The sequence below is a fragment of the Panthera pardus genome, unplaced genomic scaffold (assembly GCF_024362965.1).
Source record: "Panthera pardus isolate Hobbes unplaced genomic scaffold, ASM2436296v1 HiC_scaffold_27, whole genome shotgun sequence".
In the NCBI taxonomy this organism is placed as follows: Eukaryota; Metazoa; Chordata; class Mammalia; order Carnivora; family Felidae; genus Panthera; species Panthera pardus.
The window spans coordinates 117,527,902-117,548,075 of NW_026526843.1; the positions used below are offsets into that span (position 1 = coordinate 117,527,902).

Sequence of the window (20,174 nt, forward strand, 5' to 3'; positions counted from 1 at the left end):
AAGCGTAGTTGGGCCAGCTGAGCTCAATCGAGGCTTAACCCCAGCTTTTCTGCCAGCACATCAAGGAGAGAGCCAGATGAAATGCGTTGTCTAAAAGAGGAAAGTCTTTTTGCTTTTCCTTCCGCTGGCAATAGAAGGAGGGGATGGGGAAAGGCGAAAGACGTGGAATAGCAGCGGAACAGAGAGAAGAGGAAACGGACGGCCATTTTGGAAGCATTGCAAGACAGGATATATTTTTACTTTTCTGAACCCTCCAGCTCAGAGACTGCAATAATGATCATTATAATTCTCATTATGTGGTAAGTCCAGTAGACTTATATGAACTCTGATGCTCTCACTAAATGTGTTGTCCCATTAGCAGCTTGAGCGGAATTTGAATCGGAAAAAAAGTAGAAGGTAAGAAGAGTATGATTTGGGGGCGCCTGGGTGGCTCAGTCGGTTAAGCGTCCGACTCTTGGTTTCAGCTCAGGTCATGATCTTGTGGTTGTGAGATCGAGCCCTGTGTCGTGCTCTGCACCGAGCATGGAGCCTGCTTGGGATTCTCTCTCTCCATCTCTCTCTACCCCTCCTCCCTCCTCAAAATAAATAAATAAACATTAAAAAAAAAAGAGCATGATTTGACCAAACCCATCTGTGACCTTCACGTTAGCTGTTCGGTCGCGGTGATTGTTTCTCAGCGAAGAATCCATTCCGTGGCTTCCCTAGGAGTTCTTGAAAACTCTCCTTAAAGGTTATATTTAAAGTATGTAAGTTAGAAGAAAAAAAGTGTAAGTTAGAGTATGCTCCGAATGGAGAGAACCATTTTTGTAACAAATTCCGTTTCCTTACGAATGTACCCTAAGTTCCTTCAGTTATCTAATAAAAAGTATCTTACTTTAGATGGGGCAGAAACAGATCTAGAAGTTTCAAGGAGTGGATCATGGGTTTAAAAAGTGAGTGATTTAATCTGATTTGAAAGTTTTAATTTCATGATACTGTGTGTGTGTGTGTGTGTATGTATTTAAATGACAACCCAGTTTTACCGCCCCAGACGTAAAGATTTCTTGCTGCCTGGAAAACTCATTCATCCATTAGCATTTAAATCTTTTCAAAGTATTTTTGCTCAGATTTCTCCCAAGAAGCCACCTGCCTTTGTTCTGTGAGGACGCCCGGTTCAGATGCTGTTCTTAATATCCTGTTTTCGTCAGCACTGTTGTTCTTTTCATTGCCATTCTTCCATCGTCCCCCTTCTCTCGTGTGGTGCTTTACAATAACAACTCTGAACAAAAGAGTCACTCCTGTTTCTGTTGCCTTAAAAAAAAAACCCAAAAAACAAAAGACTTCATCCCCTGACGGTAGGGCCTCAGTGATCACGGGAAACATTGAAAGCATGTTCTTCATAATAGTTAACCAGGAGTTGTGAATCAAGGTTACTTTTCTTTAGTTTTCAAGATCGCAAATTAGCTTCGGGGCATTGTGAACATGAGGCCTTTGTGTGTGGCTAACTTTGAAGTTGAGAGACAAAGCGATTTCCTTTGAGGAAAGGAGCTATCGCGTTTGAGAGAATTTCCCAATCTGTCCATACAATAGGCATCAGTTACTATATGACATTGTCGTTACCTCAGTGAGTCATGGGACTGGAGGAGTTGTGCGTGCCACTGAACGTAAGCTTTTCGATGTTCAGAGAACAATGGTGAAATGCCATACTGGCCATCATCAGGAACTATTTACTGATGCATTTTTCTCCCGGTGGATAATAAGTGGGAAGGGGGGAGAGTGCACTTTCTCTGCCTTCTAGAGGAGCATTGTAGGAATGAAGTAAGAGAAGGTTTTCCCAAGGGGCAAGCGTTTTTCCAGATGGAATCTACTTGCTGCAATAATCCAGCTCAACTGGTCCGTCCTTCACAGACCAGACCTCTGATGTCATTTTGCTGATTTCCAGGTAACCCTTTTCAGATACGGGCAGGCTTTAAAAAAAAATGTAATATATAAATCGTGTAAGGTTTCCGTTTTTGCACAGAGGAAGGCGTGTCTCTCTGATCCAGGAGGGATGTTGTCACCGAGGGATTTGTGAAGGGTGAGTTCTGTCAAGTCCCACGTAATTTTGCAAAGGCGCTTAGGTGTGTGGGTGTGTACAAAAATCAGTTCCACTGTAGACGTACGTAGGGTTTTATAGAGACAGAGAATAGTTCCATGCATGGGTGTAGAAATGCCTGTCGAACTAGAAACACTGGGAAGAAGCGTCCACGGGAGCTTCCATTTCTGCCACCACCACACTGGAGGTGTCAGGAGACTAGGTGTGACAGGTGTTCTCTCCCTCCCCTCTCTTTCGTGTCCGCTGCCGCTGCCCTCAGCACCAGATTCTTGCCTGGCGCTCGGTACAGCACAGACAGGGAAAACGTCCGTCACTTTCAACTGAATGCGAAATAGGTGCCATTTGCCTTTAACACTGGATGTTTGCTTTCTTCGCGTAAACTGTAAAAGACATGAAATGTCTGAGACCCTCCGGCGGTGGGAAATCGCCTGTAGAGGTTGTCAGATGATGCTCCGTAGAAGATGATCAAGGTTGCGGTTGTTGATCCTTTTCTTCCGGTTTTGAGGGGTGAAGTCCATGTTTGTTTCCTGATGTTCCAACTCTAGACGTTCAGGCTCATTTGCCACCGCAGCGTCAAAATACGGACAAGTTAGGCATGTCTCGTAGAAATTTTGGCAGGTTTAAGGTTGTTTTAACAAAGGCAACGCTTTCACATCTCATGCCGAGAACTTCTTTCGAATTCTGTTTGATGATGGATGCGTGTCTCTCCTGTGGACAGCGAGGTCTTCCTTGGGAAGTCACCTCTTTGTGAAATTGAGTAATCCCTTTGTTTATTGTTAACAGACGGATGAAATTGTGATTTGTACAGACATAAGCCAAGAAAGTGTATGTTTGCATTTTTATGTCCAAACATGTGAAGCACGCTTTGGTTTACCGTGAGGTGTTGCAATGGCACGAAAGTAGGCGTCACGACACGCCAGCCAGGCAACAGTCCTTGCCTCCTGCTTGCCCTTTTATCAAGAAGGTTCTTAAACACCTTTGGTGGAGGCCGGATGTCTGATTTTGCACGTGAATCGTGCAGGTTTGCAATCAGTGTGTGGGGTTTTTTGTGTGTGTGTGTGTTTTTTTACACTTTCCTGATGATTTACTTGAGTTGCCTGTTCTTGTCTTGCATGGTGATAAGCAACATCCTTGAAAGAATTGCAGGGCAAGACAATTTCTTTTTCTTTTCTTTTTTTTTTTTTTTTTGCTTTTGGGAAGACTACTTCCTCTTCCTTTAGACAATCAATTTTTAAAAGATTACTTTCCATTCTCAATTCACTCTTTCTTTGCCGTTCTGGTGACTGAAATTTGGGACACCTATCACAGATTTGCTGTGTGTATGTGTGTATGCATCATATGTATGTATAAACACGTGTGCATACGACATGTTGTATGCAGGCATGATATATATATATATATATGTGTGTATATGTGTTGCTTGCTTATGTGTGTATATACATGTGTGTATATTTCATACACCTATATTTTCAGTTGTTTATCAGGATGAGAGATTGCAGTTTAGCTCTCTATTTGGGGAAGAAAAAAAATGACTGCTTTATGGAGTCTGTACGAGAGATTGTTCTTCTGGATGTGATGTTTTATTTTTTTATTTTTTTATTTTTAAAATTTTTTTATTATTTATTTTTGAGAGAGAGACACAGAGTGCAAGTGGGGGAGGGGCAGAGAGAGAGAGGAATCCGGGGCAGGCTCCAGGCTCCGAGCTGTCAGCACAGAGCCCCACATGGGGCTCGAACTCACAAACCGCGAGATCATGACCCGAGCCAAAGTCGGACACTCAACTGACTGAGCCACCCAGGCGCCCCTGGATGTGATGTTTTAAAAAATTTCTTCTGGGGGCACCTGGGTGGCTCAGTCAGTGAAGCGTCTGACTTCGGCTCAGGTCATGATCTCGCGGTTCACGAGTTTGAGCCCCGTGTGGGGCTCTGTGCTGACAGCTCAGAGCCTGGAGCCTTCTTCGGATTCTGTGTCTCCCTCTCTGTCGGCCTCTCCCCCGCTCGTATTCTGTCTGCCTGTCTCTCTCTCTCAAAAATAAATTAAAAAAAATTAAAAAATCAAAACTTCTTCCAGATATTATATTTTAACTCAGAAGATAGATACAAATAAGTGTATTATTTAAAAAAACAACAACAGCGTCCAGAGCATAGTGTGATCATGTGCTCAGGAAGCCGCCAAAAGGACCGAAATGCAAGGGAGGCAAGAGCCCGTTGCTGACCCCGGGAGCCGGACGGGACGCTCCTATTGGCAGCATGGAAAAGCTGGCACCCGGCACTCGGCTGCGGGACACTGACCCGCTGCTGGGCCCCGTGAGCCATGAGGGTACAGATCGCAGTGCCAAATCGTCGTCGTTTTGGGGACGAGGCAGTGGGTGTTAATCCGCCCCGAGCTGCCTTTTCATTTGGCTTGAGTTGAACGTGGAGTGGGCGAGGACATAGGGCAGCCTCGGCAGGGTCTGTGCAAAAGGCAGCTGGAAAGCAAGAGGGAGTTTTGATTCTTCAACTCAGCAACCCTGGCGGGGTGGATGAGGTGGAGCTGGGCTTCCTGGAATTGTCGCGTCGATTTTCCTGTTGTGTTTCACCGTTGACGCTCTCACAGACACACAGGACTGCTCCGGCACTGCCTGCCACCCGCCATCTGGTCTCGGTGGCCTGCCTGTCATTTCGCGGGTCCCCTTCCTCTGCCTACGGCGATGTGTCTTCACCAAGAACTAGGGTGCAGTCCATTGGTGGGTATTCAAGGCGATCTATTTGTAAGAATCTGGAGAGGTGCTCAAAGAACTATTAAGGACAAATGTGCTGTTTCCTGTTTTTAACCTATCTATCAGTTTTTTCAAGAGAGCAAGTTGCATTTCTGAGACGGTTGAGGGGGTTTCCTTACTATTAAGGCAGAGCGGGGTCGGGCGGTCGGTCCTTGAGAAATTGGGATTGCTTTTTTTTGCATTGTCATTGGTGTCTTTTTTCTTGTCTGCTTGTATAAATGAACTCCAGAAGGTGTATTTAAGCATTCTGTTAAGTAAATGTGGAAGACTAGGTTTCAATTAAAATAACCAGACAGTGTGACCTAGCTCCCGCTTCCCCTTAATTTTTATCATTAAAGCCTTCATATCCCCAAAGACATCTGCTGTGCTTCCAAAGGATTCTTTTCAGGAATGTTCATTCATTATTAATCAGGTTGCATGGTCAAGAGAGTATGTGATTATTTTAAAGAATATCCTGGAGATCCAATTACTAAAAATCGAGCACACTATGGACAGGTTTTGTGAACGGTTTCATTCAGTCTGCATGAATTCCACCAGGTGGGTGTTTGGTGACATTAAAAGTCTTCCTTGCTTCTCACTTTCCGTGGCAGGTAGAACATTTTAACTTCAGCGCTCCTCAGAATAAATAAACACGAAGTGGCAAGTTATTAAGAAAATCTATCGTCTTAATGAGTTACTTTAAAACTTGAGGCTGGTGCCTCCGTGCTCATCTGCCTGTCATGTTTTTGTTTTTGTTTTTGTTTCCTCACTCAGTCCCTCTGGTCCCTTAAAATTCGGCTGGCAGAAATTCTTAAGTCTGTCACCGATAAAGTGAACCAATTTGGGGTGCTGACAGTCGGAGGTTAACCACAGTGATATTTCAGAGACATTACCTATAGAATGTTACAGGATCACTTTCTTTTTTTCTCCACCTGTTTCCGCTCGTGTGTTATTTGTACTGTTGCTTTAAGAGCCACTTTGCATTTTGACTGCCTCTGTTGTCATATCAATTTCCAGTCTTTCAGAATGCTGTTACATTCAATTGGATCTCACCCTCCCCTTTCCATAGCTTCATGGCCCGGTTTTATTGTGCATTTACCGACTTGCCCGTGTCTCCAATCGGCCAGGGTGCTGCTAATCAGTAAAGTAGCATTTGGGTCGGGTGTTTAGAACTCAAAGCTGTAGTTTTTATAACTCAAAGCTAAATCCTAAACCATGGCCGAATGCGCAAACATTGGGTGCCTGTATTCTGTTATTGAAAATAGTGCATTTGTGGTGGATTCATCTAGAATATAGCACCCAGTTTCCATTGTTTCTGCCTCACAAACAGGTTAATTTCCAAAGTTGCCCAGTTCCAAAGTTTTGAGTCCTCTGAAAGTCCCATGTGCCTTCTGATCCAAGATAAAAACATCATTCCACAGTTTAAAAAAAAATTTTTTTTTTTACATATTATTTATTTTTGAGAGACAGAGCACCAGTGGAGGAGGGGCAGAGAGAGAGGGAGACACAGAATCGGAAGCAGGCTCCAGGCTCTGAGCCATCAGCACAGACCCAGACGCGGGGCTCGAACTCACCAAACTGTGAGATCGTGAGCTGAGCCGAAGTCGGATGCCCAATCGACTGAGCCACCCAGGCGCCCCGTCCACAGTTCTTAAAAAAAAAATTCCACCTGTGGTTCTAGAACAGGGATGATGTCATAGCAAAAACCCAAATGGCAAGAAGTCCACTAAATCTTCATTACCCCTGTGAAGAGGGGATAGGAAATGGACTTGGTCGTTGTTCTGAAATGTAGGATGCTTTAAAGAAAATTTATTCATAGGATATGGGGGATGCTGTTTGTGAAAAAACACTTTCAAGGGTTTTTTTCCCCCCTCAAACCGTTTTTATGTGATTTGGTGTAACATTTGTACAGTTTGGGTGGTGTGTGTGTCGGCTCAGTTCTGTGTTGGTAAATGGAACATCAGGCTTAGTTTCCCCACCCCAGAGGCTATTTAGGAAAAAATCGGAGGAAGTGCCTTGGGAATCGTCCGGGCAGTGGCTGAGAGCCACCTGGTAGTAACAGTTGACCACGGGCCACCCAGGGTTGCTCTCCGAGTTTATTCCTTGGTCTGGTGACTCATGAATTTCCCTCTGAAGGCCATGGCCTTCAGAGGCGTACAAAGTGAGACCGAAAGTAAAATCAGTGGGGGCTGCAATACACGCTCTGTTTCATAATTGGAAACATGATTATTGTTCGTGGAGACCCAGAACCTGTAGGGAAGCGCCAAGAGATGGGTTCACCTTACGATTAAGATGTCGAAACCCCGTTAAGAGACATTTGGGATTAAAAACTCACGGATGATGTGCCTCGTGGGTGACTGAACGCATAGAATGCACTCGGTCTGGAGACTCCTGATTCTTGGTCACTTCTGGCATCTATGGGTGAAACTTCCACACTGTGGGGATTTTGAACCGGAAAGCCCCCTCACTGACGTTGGCCACGGATTAAGCCGTGCAAGGCGTGTCATCTTCACGGGGTACCGGGGGTTCCTTCGGGCTGTAGGTTACCTTCTCTGTGTCCTAGCAGGAGTTGGGGGAGACGATAAGGAATATAGTTGTGAAATTCTTACATGAGCTAGCGAGCAGGATGATGGCGAGGGTTGTGACTGCACAGGCAGGGGGTTAAACGTTTTCTTTGCATTGACTTGCCCGGACAATGTTTTTTGCCTCTCTCTCACTTTAAAGGAGGAGGCAGAAAAGACCTTCCGTTGCCTGGCCTGTGACAGTAATCCATTAGGGCACCCGTCCTGAGTTCCCCATCTGCCTTCTCAGGTCCAAAGCTTGTGTCTGAACTAAGTCCTGCTGTCCGTTCTCTTCCACTGGGGACTTTCTCACGCAGTCTGCTTCCCCCCAGATCGCGCACCTTGGACAAAAGAAAGCCCTTCTCCCTCCAGGAAAGTCCTCCTCCTGGGAGGAGTGCTACCAAAGGATGATGATACCTGGAGCCCCGAGGGGGCGAGGGGCCACCTGCCCAGGCAGCTGGTTCAGCCAGACCACCTTAGCCACCACCTGATGCCAAGGTTCGATCATTCCTGCAGCCCTTTCTGTTGATTAATTTTCCTTTGCCCCAAAAAGCTCGAGCCTCTTGACATCCAGGTTTAGCATGGGGGATTTCGAGGAGTAGGTGGTCGTTTGGCTCAGGCCACCTGTCCGTCATTGGCCTCAAATCTAGACTATGAGTGTTATCTCTGTGTGAGATATGTGTGTGTGTGTGTGTGTGTGTGTGTGTGTGTGCACGCGCGCCTGTATCGTGCATGCCTTTATCAGTCCCAGAGCTTAATTTATTTTAATTTACATACAAGTGAATTAGCATATAGCGCAATAATGATTTCAGGAGTAGGAATTAGGATCTTTAAATGAATATTTTGGTTGTTTTGCACAGATGATAGTTATGCTGCTTTGTGGTTTTCACCTAAAAGCTTTACTTTGTTCACTGTAAACATTTAAGACCTGTCACGCTATTTATAGCTGTCTTTTAAAACAATCCTTCTTTGTTTAATATGAAATCTCCAAAAACAACAGCGACCAGGGTTCTTCGGGCCTCTACGAGGTCCTGCCGTCCGTCATCTTAAAAAAACCAGAAAACAACAACAAGAAAATAAACACGAAACACAAAACAATCTGCCAAAGGAAAAAATGATCTGTGCTAGGCAGAACAACAAAGGCAGTTGCTAAGAGCAGCAAACAGTCCCGGTTCCTGGGATGGGAGGTGAGTGCGTGGGAATCAGGCCGAAGGAGCACTTTGGGAGAAACTTGGGCATGGCTTCGAGACAGGAGATGAGGCATCCCTTGCGACTCCTGCTTTGGGCAGCTGGGTGCTGCTCAGTGCCTGGGCCTTTAAGGCAGGCGACAGGAAGAAGCCGTTGGTGCCAGAAGCATGTGGCCAAGATGAAACTGAGGGACAAAAGATTGGAGGGAAGGAATCACCTTGGGAGGTGGTGGTTTGTTGTTTTGGTTTTGTGTGTTCGTGGGGGGGTGGGGAGGGTTGGTAATAGTCCAGGAATGCAGGACAGAAGGTGTAGATCTACCCGGAAGGCAGAGCAAGAGCAGAGAGAAAGAAACCGACCCGAGAACTAGGGACTGACACTTACATGTCTTGGCTAGTGATTTGGATTTGGGGGAAGGAGAGCGTGTGGCCTCCTATTGATGCTGTACCAAATGACCACCAGCGTGATGGCTTCAGCAACGCTGGAGGTCAAGGTGTCCGCAGGGCTGTGTTCCTTGGGGAGGCTCTAGGGAAGAATCTGTTTGCCTTTTGCAGCTTTTGGAAACGGCTCACGTTCCCTGACTCGTGGCCCTTCCATCTTCAAAGCAATGGCCCTCGAGTCTTTTCTGCGTCTCATCACCTGACGTGTCCTGTCGTTTCCACATCCAAGGGCCCTGGCGATTGCATCGAGTGCACCTGGGCAGTGCGGGCTGAGCGCCCCATTTCGAGCTCAGCTGTGGCAAGCTCAATTCCGTCCGCAGCCTGCATTCCCCTTTGCCTTGTAACCTGACATATAGGTTCCGGGGATTAGGATGAGGCCCTCTTTGGAGGGAGGGAGGATCGAATGTGAGGCACCAGGAGGCTTGCGGGGCAGGCAGGTTCCGGAGGGAAGCTGACGAAACCCAGGAGGTGCACGCTGTGAAGTGGGGCATTTACAGTAAATGAAGCAAAGAACTGGCAGTGATGAGCTGGGCTTCTGGAAAGAGCTGGCACTGCGAGGGACAAGCCCAGGAGTCGTTCTCAGGCCGTACGGGAAACGAACGAACAACCGGGACAGCTTTTTTAAAAATTGAGCTAGAATTGACGTAGAACGTTATATTCATTTCACGTGCGCGACCCGACTCCGCATTTGCATACGTCGTGAAACGATCGCCACACTAAGTCTAGTTAACATCCGTCACCACGCAGTTACAACTTTTTTTCTTGTGATGAGGACTTTTAAGATCTCCTCTCTTAGCAACTTCCAATTACGCAATACCGTATCGTGAGCGAGAGTCACCGTGCTCTACGTTACATCCCCGCGAGTACGTTCTTTTACATCTGGAAGTCTGCCTTTTGACCACTCTTCGATGACTTTTGGATGGAAGGCCAGACTCTGGCTTAGGAAACACCCAGGCTTTGATTGGCTGGAAGAAGTCGGCAGTGGTTAGAGAGAGGAAAACCCGAAGAGCAGTTTCGGTGACACGTAGAATGAGAGAGGGTGGGATGTGTCCATTGTCACTTCAACCGAAACACCCATTTATTAATTTTCCATTGTAAACAAGTGTTTTCCTCGAAAGTCTTGGATTTGTAAGAAAGTTTCTTGAAAACGTGTCTCGCACCCGCCCCTGAGGACTGTCCTGCTTAGGGATTGTTCCGAGTGAGGGCTGGAAGGAACTGGAGGGAGCATCTGGGGACACACTCCCAGGGCCACTCAGCTAATAGGCGAGCTACATGTCGTCCCCGACTGTCTGGCCGCTCGTCCAGCTCTCTCCTTTCTCTCTATTCCGTGCCCTGTTCTAGACTACAAACTGTGGACAAGCGGGGGTGTGAGCTCTAAATTGTTGCCACTCCCAGTTTGTTGCAAGGGGTTCCCAGGATTGCCCACATCCTCCTGTGAATGAGGACCGCTCAGCCCATTAAGAAAAATGTTGAGCTATAGAATTTCCTGACAATGATATGCACGTGGGATTTCCTTCCATTGTAGTGCATTTAGGCTAAGAATCTCTCTCTCTCTCTCTTTCTCTCTCTCTCTCTTTTGAAGCTTAGAAATTAAATTATGGGATTTAAGAAAAGAAAAAACATAACATTTTCACAGCCTCCTCCCCCAACCTGTTTGGCGAACCCCTGTTCGTCTTCAAAAATCTTTCTCACATGATGCTTCCTCCGGGAAGCTTTCCTATCTTCTTGTCCCCCAATCTTTGGCACGTGTCTTTTGTCATGTCCCAGGTCCGAGAACCTAGAGGGGCTTCGATGTTTGGTGAAAGAATGAATGGTGTTTTCATTTCTCGAAAAGGGTGTTTCAAAGGAAGCTAGACAATAAACGAGGCTACTTTTTTCAGGTGGGTGAATGCTACGCACGCTTACCGCTAACATATTGTTGGGTAATGTAACAAAAATATGATCTGCAGGAGAGGAGAAAGAAAAAATCAGATCCACTGTAGATAGCGAACCCGTGGCCCCTTCCTTTTTGGCAACATATGGGCGAAAGATCCAGAAAATGGGCTGCACCTCTCTGGGTATCCAGATATGTAGTCATGGCTTAATACCATTAAACCAACGCTTACAGCGTAGACACTTGCACAAAGTGCTTGCCACGCCAAACGCGATGGCAATAAAAGAAAAAGATCCTGTTCTGAGCAGCTGCTGTTAAATCATTCTTACATGAAGTGCCCCTAAGCACTCGACTGCCATTATTTCCATTGCATATCATTTCTCGTTAGCATTCGGAACTTGTACCCGCTTGTCAGAGTCTTACTTCACTGCCGTTGCTGCATTTTATTCGTATCTCTTGGGGAGGGATTCTCATTTGCATTTTGTCTAGCTGTACGTGTCTCTACCTTCGAACACACGGGTCAGCAACATAAGATCCTCAGGCCCAGTCCAGCTGGCTACCTGTTTTTTGTAAATCCGATTTTATTGGCCAGCCACGCTCGCTCCTTCGCGCCTGGTGTGTGACTGCTTTTGCGCGCTACAGCAGTGGACTGGAGCGGCTGCGACAGATTCTGCCTGGCCCGCCACGCCAAAAGTGTTTACTGCCTTGCCCTTTATAGGACACAAAGTTTGCTGACCTCTGTTCTGATACGTTGAGAGATCCTTCAGGGCGGCGGTTATGTTTTATTCTTTGAGGTGTTTTAACCCCAACATCTGGACGTTTATCACCTCCTTCAACAGATGCTTGACCCTGCCTGTGTGCAAGGCGCTGTTCCACGTGCTGGGCATACATTGTCACTGAGCAAAGTGGAGTCTGTGCTGCCATAGAGCCCGCCCTCTGCTGGGGCAGTGGGGAGAGATGGCTCAGTGACCAAACGAATAGAATACTTTGGGCGATAAAAGCTGTGGAGAAAGGCAAACCGAGGTCGGGGGAGAAGGGTGGCCGTGATGGGTGGGCAGGTGGTCGTGGTGGTAGCAGGGGACTTGGTTTTATGCGGGCTCACAGAGAAGGTGACACCGATGCAGAGAGTCCTGCGGATTCCCCAGACCTTGTGAGGGGGGAGACGGGACGTGCTTGGCACGTTTGAGGAATCGCAAGGAGGCCATGTGCCCGGAGCCGAACAAGGGGTAACGTGGGAGGAAATGAGGTCACTGTCTGAGTCTGTGTTCTCTGGGGCTGGAGTTATTCTGGTGCGTTTCTCTCCGAGTGGGATGGGAAAGCCCCTGGAGGGTAGAGCAGAGACGGGGCAGGCTCAGTCATGTTTTAACAGGATCTCTGGCTTCTGCCGTTTGGAAGGGTATTAGGATAATCCAGGTAAGGCGTGATGTCGGCTGGCCCACGATCATAGAGCCGGGCTAGTGAGGACGCCAGATTCCGGCTTCTCGAGCCAGCACACTTGATGTCCTTGAATGAAACGTCAGCATTTCTCCCGGGGTCAGCAGTGGAATCACCTCTGGAAATTCTGATCGTGCCACTCTGGGATGGAATCCTGGCACCCGCATGAAAGTACAATCATGACTGGGCACCTCAGTCCGTTAAGCATCCGACTCTTGGTTTCGGCTCAGGTCATGGTCTCGAGGTTCATGGGATCGAGCCCCGTGTCGGGGTCTGCACTGACGGCACGGAGCCTGCTTGGGATTCTCTCTGTCCCTCCCCCTCTGCCTCTCACCTCTCTTTCTCTCTCAAAATAAGTAAGTGGACATTTTTTAAAAAGTTACCAGCGTCACAGCTCTCCAGACAGAATTGGGGCTCCTCTCGTTCCACCTGTGAACAAAGCCGACCAAAAGAGCTACGTTTTCCCTTTAATTTACGTTCTTCCGGTGGGAAGAGAGAAGGAGTTCGATTTAGAGATCATTCTCATTTTCCGCGATCAACCAAAATAGTGATTAATAGGTAAAACCCTTTCAATTTCTTCCAGGCCATCTGCCGGAAGAGGTGGCCGAGACCGAGGGGGGACGAGACCGAGGGGGGACGGCGGGTTTCTCCCAACGGCAGCGACCCCCCCTTCCGCCCCCCCACTGGGGTTTCCGCTGCAGATTGTGGAAACACGAGCAAGCTTTAATATTTCAAATCTCAGCTGCCCGCTTAATCTTTCCCATGTAGTTAATGTTCGCGAATGGCCGAAGATCTCTTTCAGCTACCGGGCTCCTATGAAGCCGGCAGCTCGTTAAGTTTTAACAAACTCAGCACATACTTGACGCTTTTAATGATCGCTTACCATTCGGTGGTTGGCAGGATGAGCATTAAGCTTCACCCGAGCACCACGTGGCGTTTCCGAGGGCTGCTATTTCAGAAAGGGGCGGCAGGGGCTGGAAACCTCGAATTTTGTAAACACACGGAGGTGGGACTACAAAAGGGCCGACTGTCGGAATCCCGTAAACCCAGCTGTGGATGTGAAGCCTTCCCCTGAAGCCGGCCGAGAACCCCTCCCCGCCTTGCCCCCGCCCCACCCCCCCCACCCCGAGCGTGATTTGAACTGGTGTCCCCCGAGCCCTACCGTTCTCCCACAGCCCGCAGTGGGCCGCATCTAACATGCCCGGCGCTGTTCCGCAGACCTCTGCTGATGGTCTTTAAAGGGAGAAGGTTCAAAGAGGCTTGGTTCCCAGGCCTGCTAATGAGCGCGGGGCCCCTTCCCGGTTAATGAACCGGCGTTTCTGTGGGATTCTTTCCCCTGCCCTTTTTGAAGGGAAGGCAGGCGAGGGTTCACAAAAGCAGCAGCGCGCAGCTGAGCCACCCGAAGGCGGCCCGGCAGGGGGGGCGAGCACCGAAGCCGGCGGGGATCGTGTCCCGGCCCACGCGGCTCTGGGTGTGAGGCTGGACCTCCCGCCAGCCCGGCCCGTCGCCGGCGACAGGGACAGGCCCTGGATGGGAGTTTGTCGGCCGGGAGGGCCGCGCGGGGTCCCCTCGGCAGCCCTCGCGAGCCTCCCCGCGCGGTAACGCGACGGCCTGACGCTGCCGTCCGATCTGCAGGCGTTACCGTTGTCAGTGACTTACCAGATGCACGTTAAAGCCCCGAGAATCCTTGTTCTAATTAACTGAATCGTTATTAGTCATTGGGACCCAAGCTCACCGCGGCCCCTGAAAAGGCCCGTAGATATTTTTTCTCTGCTTCCCTCTGCCCACCCACCATCCCACTGCGGGATCAACGAGTAGAATTATTCAGGAGGGTAGCGAACGCATGCCAGAAACATTGCCTCTGTCACGATCATGTCCGCGAAAGTCAGTGTTTTTCCTCGGGAATATATTTGGGAAGCTGACATCGCGTATTTAAGCGTTATCGTCGCCGCGGAAGCCACGCGTTTGATTTCACGCACATTTCATGCCCGTTTCCACGGGAGGTGCCTTTCTCCTTCCCTGAAGACTGCTTTGGCGTCACAGAGGGAGAAATCCTGCGGACGCATAAACGTTCGCGTGTAAGTTCATCGATTCCGAGTTCTGAAAGGCTCTCGCTCGTTAGTTAGCATTTCTACATTTTAATTCTCAGCACAAGGTAGAAGTTGGCCGTGACCCACTCAGGTTATTGGGATCAGATACAAATTGTGGACATTGCCGTTTCAGTAACTTGCCAGTTTGGAGTAAGACCTTTTGGCAAGCAAAATGGCAAAAACCCACTCGCTGCTTTCAGGGACTGGGACTTAGAGGAAACGTCCGTTGGTGTGCTGGCTTAGGGTGTTTCTCCCCGCCTCGTTGCCCCACGCGCACAGAAAGAGAATTATTTGGAACGTACACGCATTTTACCCTTCCGTGACCCGCGTTCGGAATCATTTTGAGACGCATTCAAAGCTGACAGCCCCCCATGGCTGACCCCCTCGCGCCTAATCACATCTTACGTTCTGTTTCCAGATAGCTGATCAGCTTCCTTGGATTTTGCTGATGACCCAGGAGAGCTTTGCCTGAAGATGGAAACACTGGAGTCGGAGCTGACCTGCCCTATTTGTCTGGAGCTCTTTGAGGACCCTCTCCTGCTGCCCTGCGCACACAGCCTCTGCTTCAACTGTGCCCACCGCATCCTGGTGTCGCACTGTGCCACCAACGAGTCCGTGGAGTCCATCACCGCCTTCCAGTGCCCCACCTGCCGACATGTCATCACGCTCAGCCAGCGCGGTCTAGACGGACTCAAGCGCAACGTCACCCTGCAGAACATCATCGACAGGTTCCAGAAAGCGTCCGTGAGCGGGCCCAACTCCCCCAGCGAGACCCGCCGGGAGCGGGCGTTCGACGCCAACACCATGACCTCCGCCGAGAAAGTCCTCTGCCAGTTCTGTGACCAGGATCCTGCCCAGGATGCTGTGAAGACCTGTGTCACTTGCGAAGTGTCCTACTGTGATGAGTGCCTGAAAGCCACTCACCCAAACAAGAAGCCCTTTACAGGGCATCGTCTGATTGAGCCAATTCCGGACTCACACATCCGGGGGCTGATGTGCCTGGAGCACGAGGATGAGAAGGTGAATATGTACTGTGTGACCGATGACCAGTTAATCTGTGCCTTGTGTAAACTGGTTGGGCGGCACCGAGATCATCAGGTGGCAGCTTTGAGTGAACGCTATGACAAGTTGAAGGTTAGTCCGATCCGCCTTAAGCCAACCCCTTTCTGCCAGCAAATGTCATGGAAATAAAAAGTGTACTCACTGCTAGCTACATGGCAGGTGAAGGTTTCCTCTTCACCTTTGCTATCTGATTAGTTTTAGCATGTTTTCTGGCAGCCTATAAATGTTGCACAATAAGGGTATCTTGTAAAAGTTGACGGCTGCTTGTAATTTTAGCGTTGTCACGGTGACGATGAATTTGCAAAATCTGGATCGTCTTCAACCCTTGCAGTTTTGTGTGTGTGTGTATGTGTGTGAGAGAGAGAGACAGACAGACAGACAGAAGGAAAGAAGGAATGGCAGATAAAATCTGGCTTTGGGCATTTGCGGCGGGGGGGGGGGGGGTGGGCATTCAGTTTCTTCATTCATCCAGGAAAGCTAATTTCACCCGAATTGTACCTGGATCTAGTTACCCGCATAAACGAAAGGACACAAGGAGGACAGCCTGTGGCAACTGTGGGCTTTTGGAGGACCTGTGACCTTTCATTTCTCGTGTGAGTGATATCTGGCTTATTGGTGAGTTAGAGTACGCTGACCATCTCGGGTTTCACGAAGGATTTCCTTTTCATTTAGGCTTTGTGTTCAGGAAGGTTACAGGCAAGACTATTTGAACTTCCACTTTTAACATGAAATTATTAACCTGACTCCAGCTCGGGGAACGATAATTAATATGACTATACGTCAAATTAAAAAATCACTCTCTAAATATGGATAGAATGCACCAGGGAAGAAATAAGTCAGGTCTCCTGATGTCTGTTCAACTTCAGGCGACGGTGGGTCTAATTATGGCAAACTCAGCCGAGAGTTTGCTCTGATAGTGAGATACTATGCTCACCAGTCAGTTTTAGATCACAAGACGCCAATTAAAAAGAAAGGAAGTAGGAATTAAGAGCTTTGAGTAAATATATATTCAAGTCCTTCCTCTCAGGAAAAACACACACCGTGTTGTTGAGCAAACAGAAAATGAATCACATGATCGAGAGTGCTACCATTGGGAGCACACCGTCACCTGTCACAAATGGTTCCTATCACTTTTCCTCAGCTAATGGGTGGTTGTGTTTCCCGGGACCTCATTGTTTATTTTGTGACGCTGGGATTAATGGGCCACACCTGTGATTTGGTCTGGCTGTGTCTTGAGACGCGGAGGGAAATGGAGGAGCTGAAGTGAATCCCGCTCCTGAGTGTCACTCACCTGGGGAAACAAAACCTCACCTGGGCAGCACGCCTCACTTTTAAGTGTCCATGGAGAGGGAGTTAAGCCCGAGGACTTAGGTGCTGGGGACAAGGGGACACGGAAGCTGCCTGGTTTTCTAGTGTGCCCAGCACTACCACAAGCACACCTCCAAAGTTAACGATGGCGGAGGCAATGCGTGTCGAATTGTGCCTCTGAAACAAATTCTTCGGAAATGGATGCGGCGATCCATCTTGGAGACCAAGGTGACCGTTTCGCCCCTGTTTTGGTGGGGGACTGAACGTTTGAGATGACCGGACACAGGTGGTTTTGTCTTCCCGACGTAAACCTGGCGGACGGGGTCTTTTCTTTATCACAAAATGTTCCTCTGACTGGATCGACACTGCCTTTTGATGATCGGGTGTTAAAACCCCACCGTGATGTTCAATATTCGACAACCCCGGACTCGGTAGTTAAACTTGGTAGTCAGGTTCTGCTCGTTATTTGTGTACTATCAGAGGGGAGTTATTAATTATTTACAGAACATCTCCAAATTTATGAGGAGATACTGTCATGCTCTAGGCCCTTCTTGTGATGAAACTGACAACTCTTCAATTATGAGCCCTGCACACTTGTCTGATCGAGCCAGTGGGTTAGTGGTCGTTGATAATTGTCAGGCCCTCCTGGTAACAGTATCAGTTAATGAAGCAGTATATTTTCTCTTCGAATTATAGAAGCATAAGCATATAAACAGCACCCAGTGCACCCAAGCACATTTACAGCCACTCAACAAAATATGCTTCCGAGCATTTACTTACAGCCTTTTCACAAAATGCGCTTATGAGCGTTTAAACAGATAACATGCCAACATAACGTGTTTGCTCCAAAACACGCCATTAGAATGGACAAATCATAGGAATACCCTGACATGTGGGGCGTCTGTGATATTTCAGCTGTCACATAATTATGAACGTACGTACTTCTTTGTTTTGCTTAAAACCCAAGCACAGCGTGTGCATTAATATTTGAAAGGACCAAAGCCAAGGAAGGGTGTTTTTGTCAATTATTACTTTGGTCTGAACAAGTGACTATGCTCTGTAAATTGGATATGTAGGGACGCAAGGGTCTCCTGTTGAAAAACGTGTGTGTCTGTCCTTCTGTTAGTAAAAGTCCACTATTTGAAGACGGGAATTCTGCAATGATGACGAAGAACAATTATTTCTTGCACTGATCTTAAACCTCGGGGGGCACCTTTACTCATGTTAGGTCTCGTTATACGTATGTTTATGTAAAGAATTGGAATATACTTTTGCACATCTCCTTCTAGGCACAAAAGGAAAAACATAAAAATCCCAACGTGTAGAATTTTATCTGAAAAGAGAAAAGTCTTCCTACCAAATGCACGTCTCTAAATGGAGCATGTCATACTGTGGACTTTCTTGCGTCATTTTAATTGAATTTGAAGAAGCCTCTCAGTGCCCCAAATCTGGATTAAATTTTGATTGGTGAACTACATAACATATAAGAGAATTTAATATAGTGTATGGCAGAGTGACCGAGGAATTACAATGCAATCATTCCATTTTTTCCCTGTTCCAACATACGATGTTGGAGCTCTAGTTTCTTTTCTCTAGTTATACCTATAAAAATATACAAACTGAGAGGAATTGACCTTGCCTTGCCCTTCAACTTCAGCATAGACTCACTTCAAGTTAGCTGATGCTGAAGGTCCAAACCATTGTTTTGCATTTCTGACTCTAAAGGCTGGCTGAGGGAGTTTATTTGTATAATGTCCACTTCAATGGGTCATCCCAGTGGAATTTGGTCACAGTTGGGTAAAAGTTCCAATTCAAGCTTAGCCTTCCTGTGTAGTCCTTCTTATCTGGAGGTCAAGGCAAGGGATTTCACTCTTGGGTTTCATTTATAGATTGTAAGGTTCCATAATTTGGAAAGTCCTGTACTTTATTTGCAACCAGGAATGTCGTAAGTAGATACTTAGCTAGACTGGTATTCTCTTTCCTCAGAATTTCTATACCTTGTCCCTTCTCTGAAAATAGTCACAGGCATAGTACGGGTTCCAGTGCAAAGGTGTGTGTGTGTGTGTGTGTGTGTGCTACATGGCACATCCATGGTAAGGATAGAGTTATCTGGCCCCAAATGTCAATAGTGCCCAGTCGAGAGACCCTGGTCAGTGAGAAGAATTTAGTGTTCATCACTGTAGTAATTTGCTAGGCTGCCCTCACAAGGGATCACAAGCACAGTGACCTAAGCAACAGAAATTTATTGTCCCACAGTTTTGGAGGCAAGAAGCCCAGAACCAAAGTGTAAGCAGGGTTGACTCCTCCTGAGGGCTGTGAGGGGAGGGATGTGCTCCAGGCACGTCTCCGTGGGTTGTAGGTGACTGTCTCCTCTCTCTCTCTTCGGTGCCGTTCTCCCCCTGTGCTCGTCTTTGTGTTCAGATTTCCCCTTTTTATAAGCACACCAGTCATACTGGAGGATGGGCCCACCGTCCTCCAGTATGGCCTCATCATAACTAATTACATCTGCAATGACCCGATTTCTAAATAAGGTCGCATTCTGAAGTTATTGGGGGTTAGGGGTTCAACGTGTGAATTTGGGGGGGGGGCACAATTCAACCCACAACAGTTCCTTACTTCAATGTGTACCTAATTATCTAGTCAATTGAACACATATTCTTTCTCCATCAGGGATTTAATCACCTCAAGTTAGGCAGAGCCCTGTGGGCTCGCACTGCCCCGGCACTCACCTAAGACTGACCGTGGGGGCTTGTAGATCATGAATTCCCAATAAACTCTTGTCAGCTGCTTCACTGATGATCAACTATTAACCCTCCGTGGAAATTTTAATTTAAGGCCATAACAATACTGCAGATATTCATTCTTCTACGTGACAAAGCATCCTATAATATCTAAATGAGAGAGGAGCCAGGCGTTACATGACATTCCACCCAACTGGACGTGAACCATTATTTTGGACCCTATCGCGTTTTGTTGGCTTAAAGGCCGTGAATTTTGATAAACTAGATCTCAGCTAATTGTGCAACAATTCACATTTGTTTCACGCTGTTATGTGATGGGCACTTGATAGACCCATTAAACCCATCGTTTCATTTCCCCTCCAGTTAACCATATCTGGCATCTAGGTGTTGTTTCAACGGGCTGCCGAAAACTGCTAAGCCAGTATATGCTTAATAAATGACCGGGCACAGCCTCCTTCCTTCGTGGCGCTCATAGGCTAGCAGAGAACTCCAATCAGGTCAATATTTTCTCTGTTGGTGGTGGGGGGAAGCACTGCCTGCCCACAACAGCAAACACCATCCCTAAACCTGAGCGATGGAGAAAGGCTTCCCAGAAAAGGACCATGACACTCACCATTCCCAGCCTTTTATTAGAAAACGTTGAATTTCCTAGATGTCTGTAACTTCCCT

The 20,174-nt window shown here is 47.6% G+C and overlaps 1 protein-coding gene across 7 annotated transcripts in view; it reads left to right on the plus strand.

Moving 5' to 3' along the window:
* Window positions 1-20,174, plus strand: part of MID1 (midline 1) — a 547,050-nt gene that overhangs the window by 429,887 nt on the left and 96,989 nt on the right. For 5 of the 7 annotated variants that reach the window (XM_019417856.2, XM_019417859.2, XM_053891845.1 and 2 more), the window contains one exon: window positions 14,813-15,528. In XM_019417856.2, coding sequence (XP_019273401.1) covers window positions 14,869-15,528 — 660 coding nt within the window. In that variant the 5' untranslated portion in view covers window positions 14,813-14,868. Of the gene's footprint in view, window positions 1-4,670; window positions 4,800-14,812; window positions 15,529-20,174 lie in introns of those variants that run through there. The other 2 variants (XM_019417858.2, XM_053891847.1) reach the window with 2 other exon arrangements.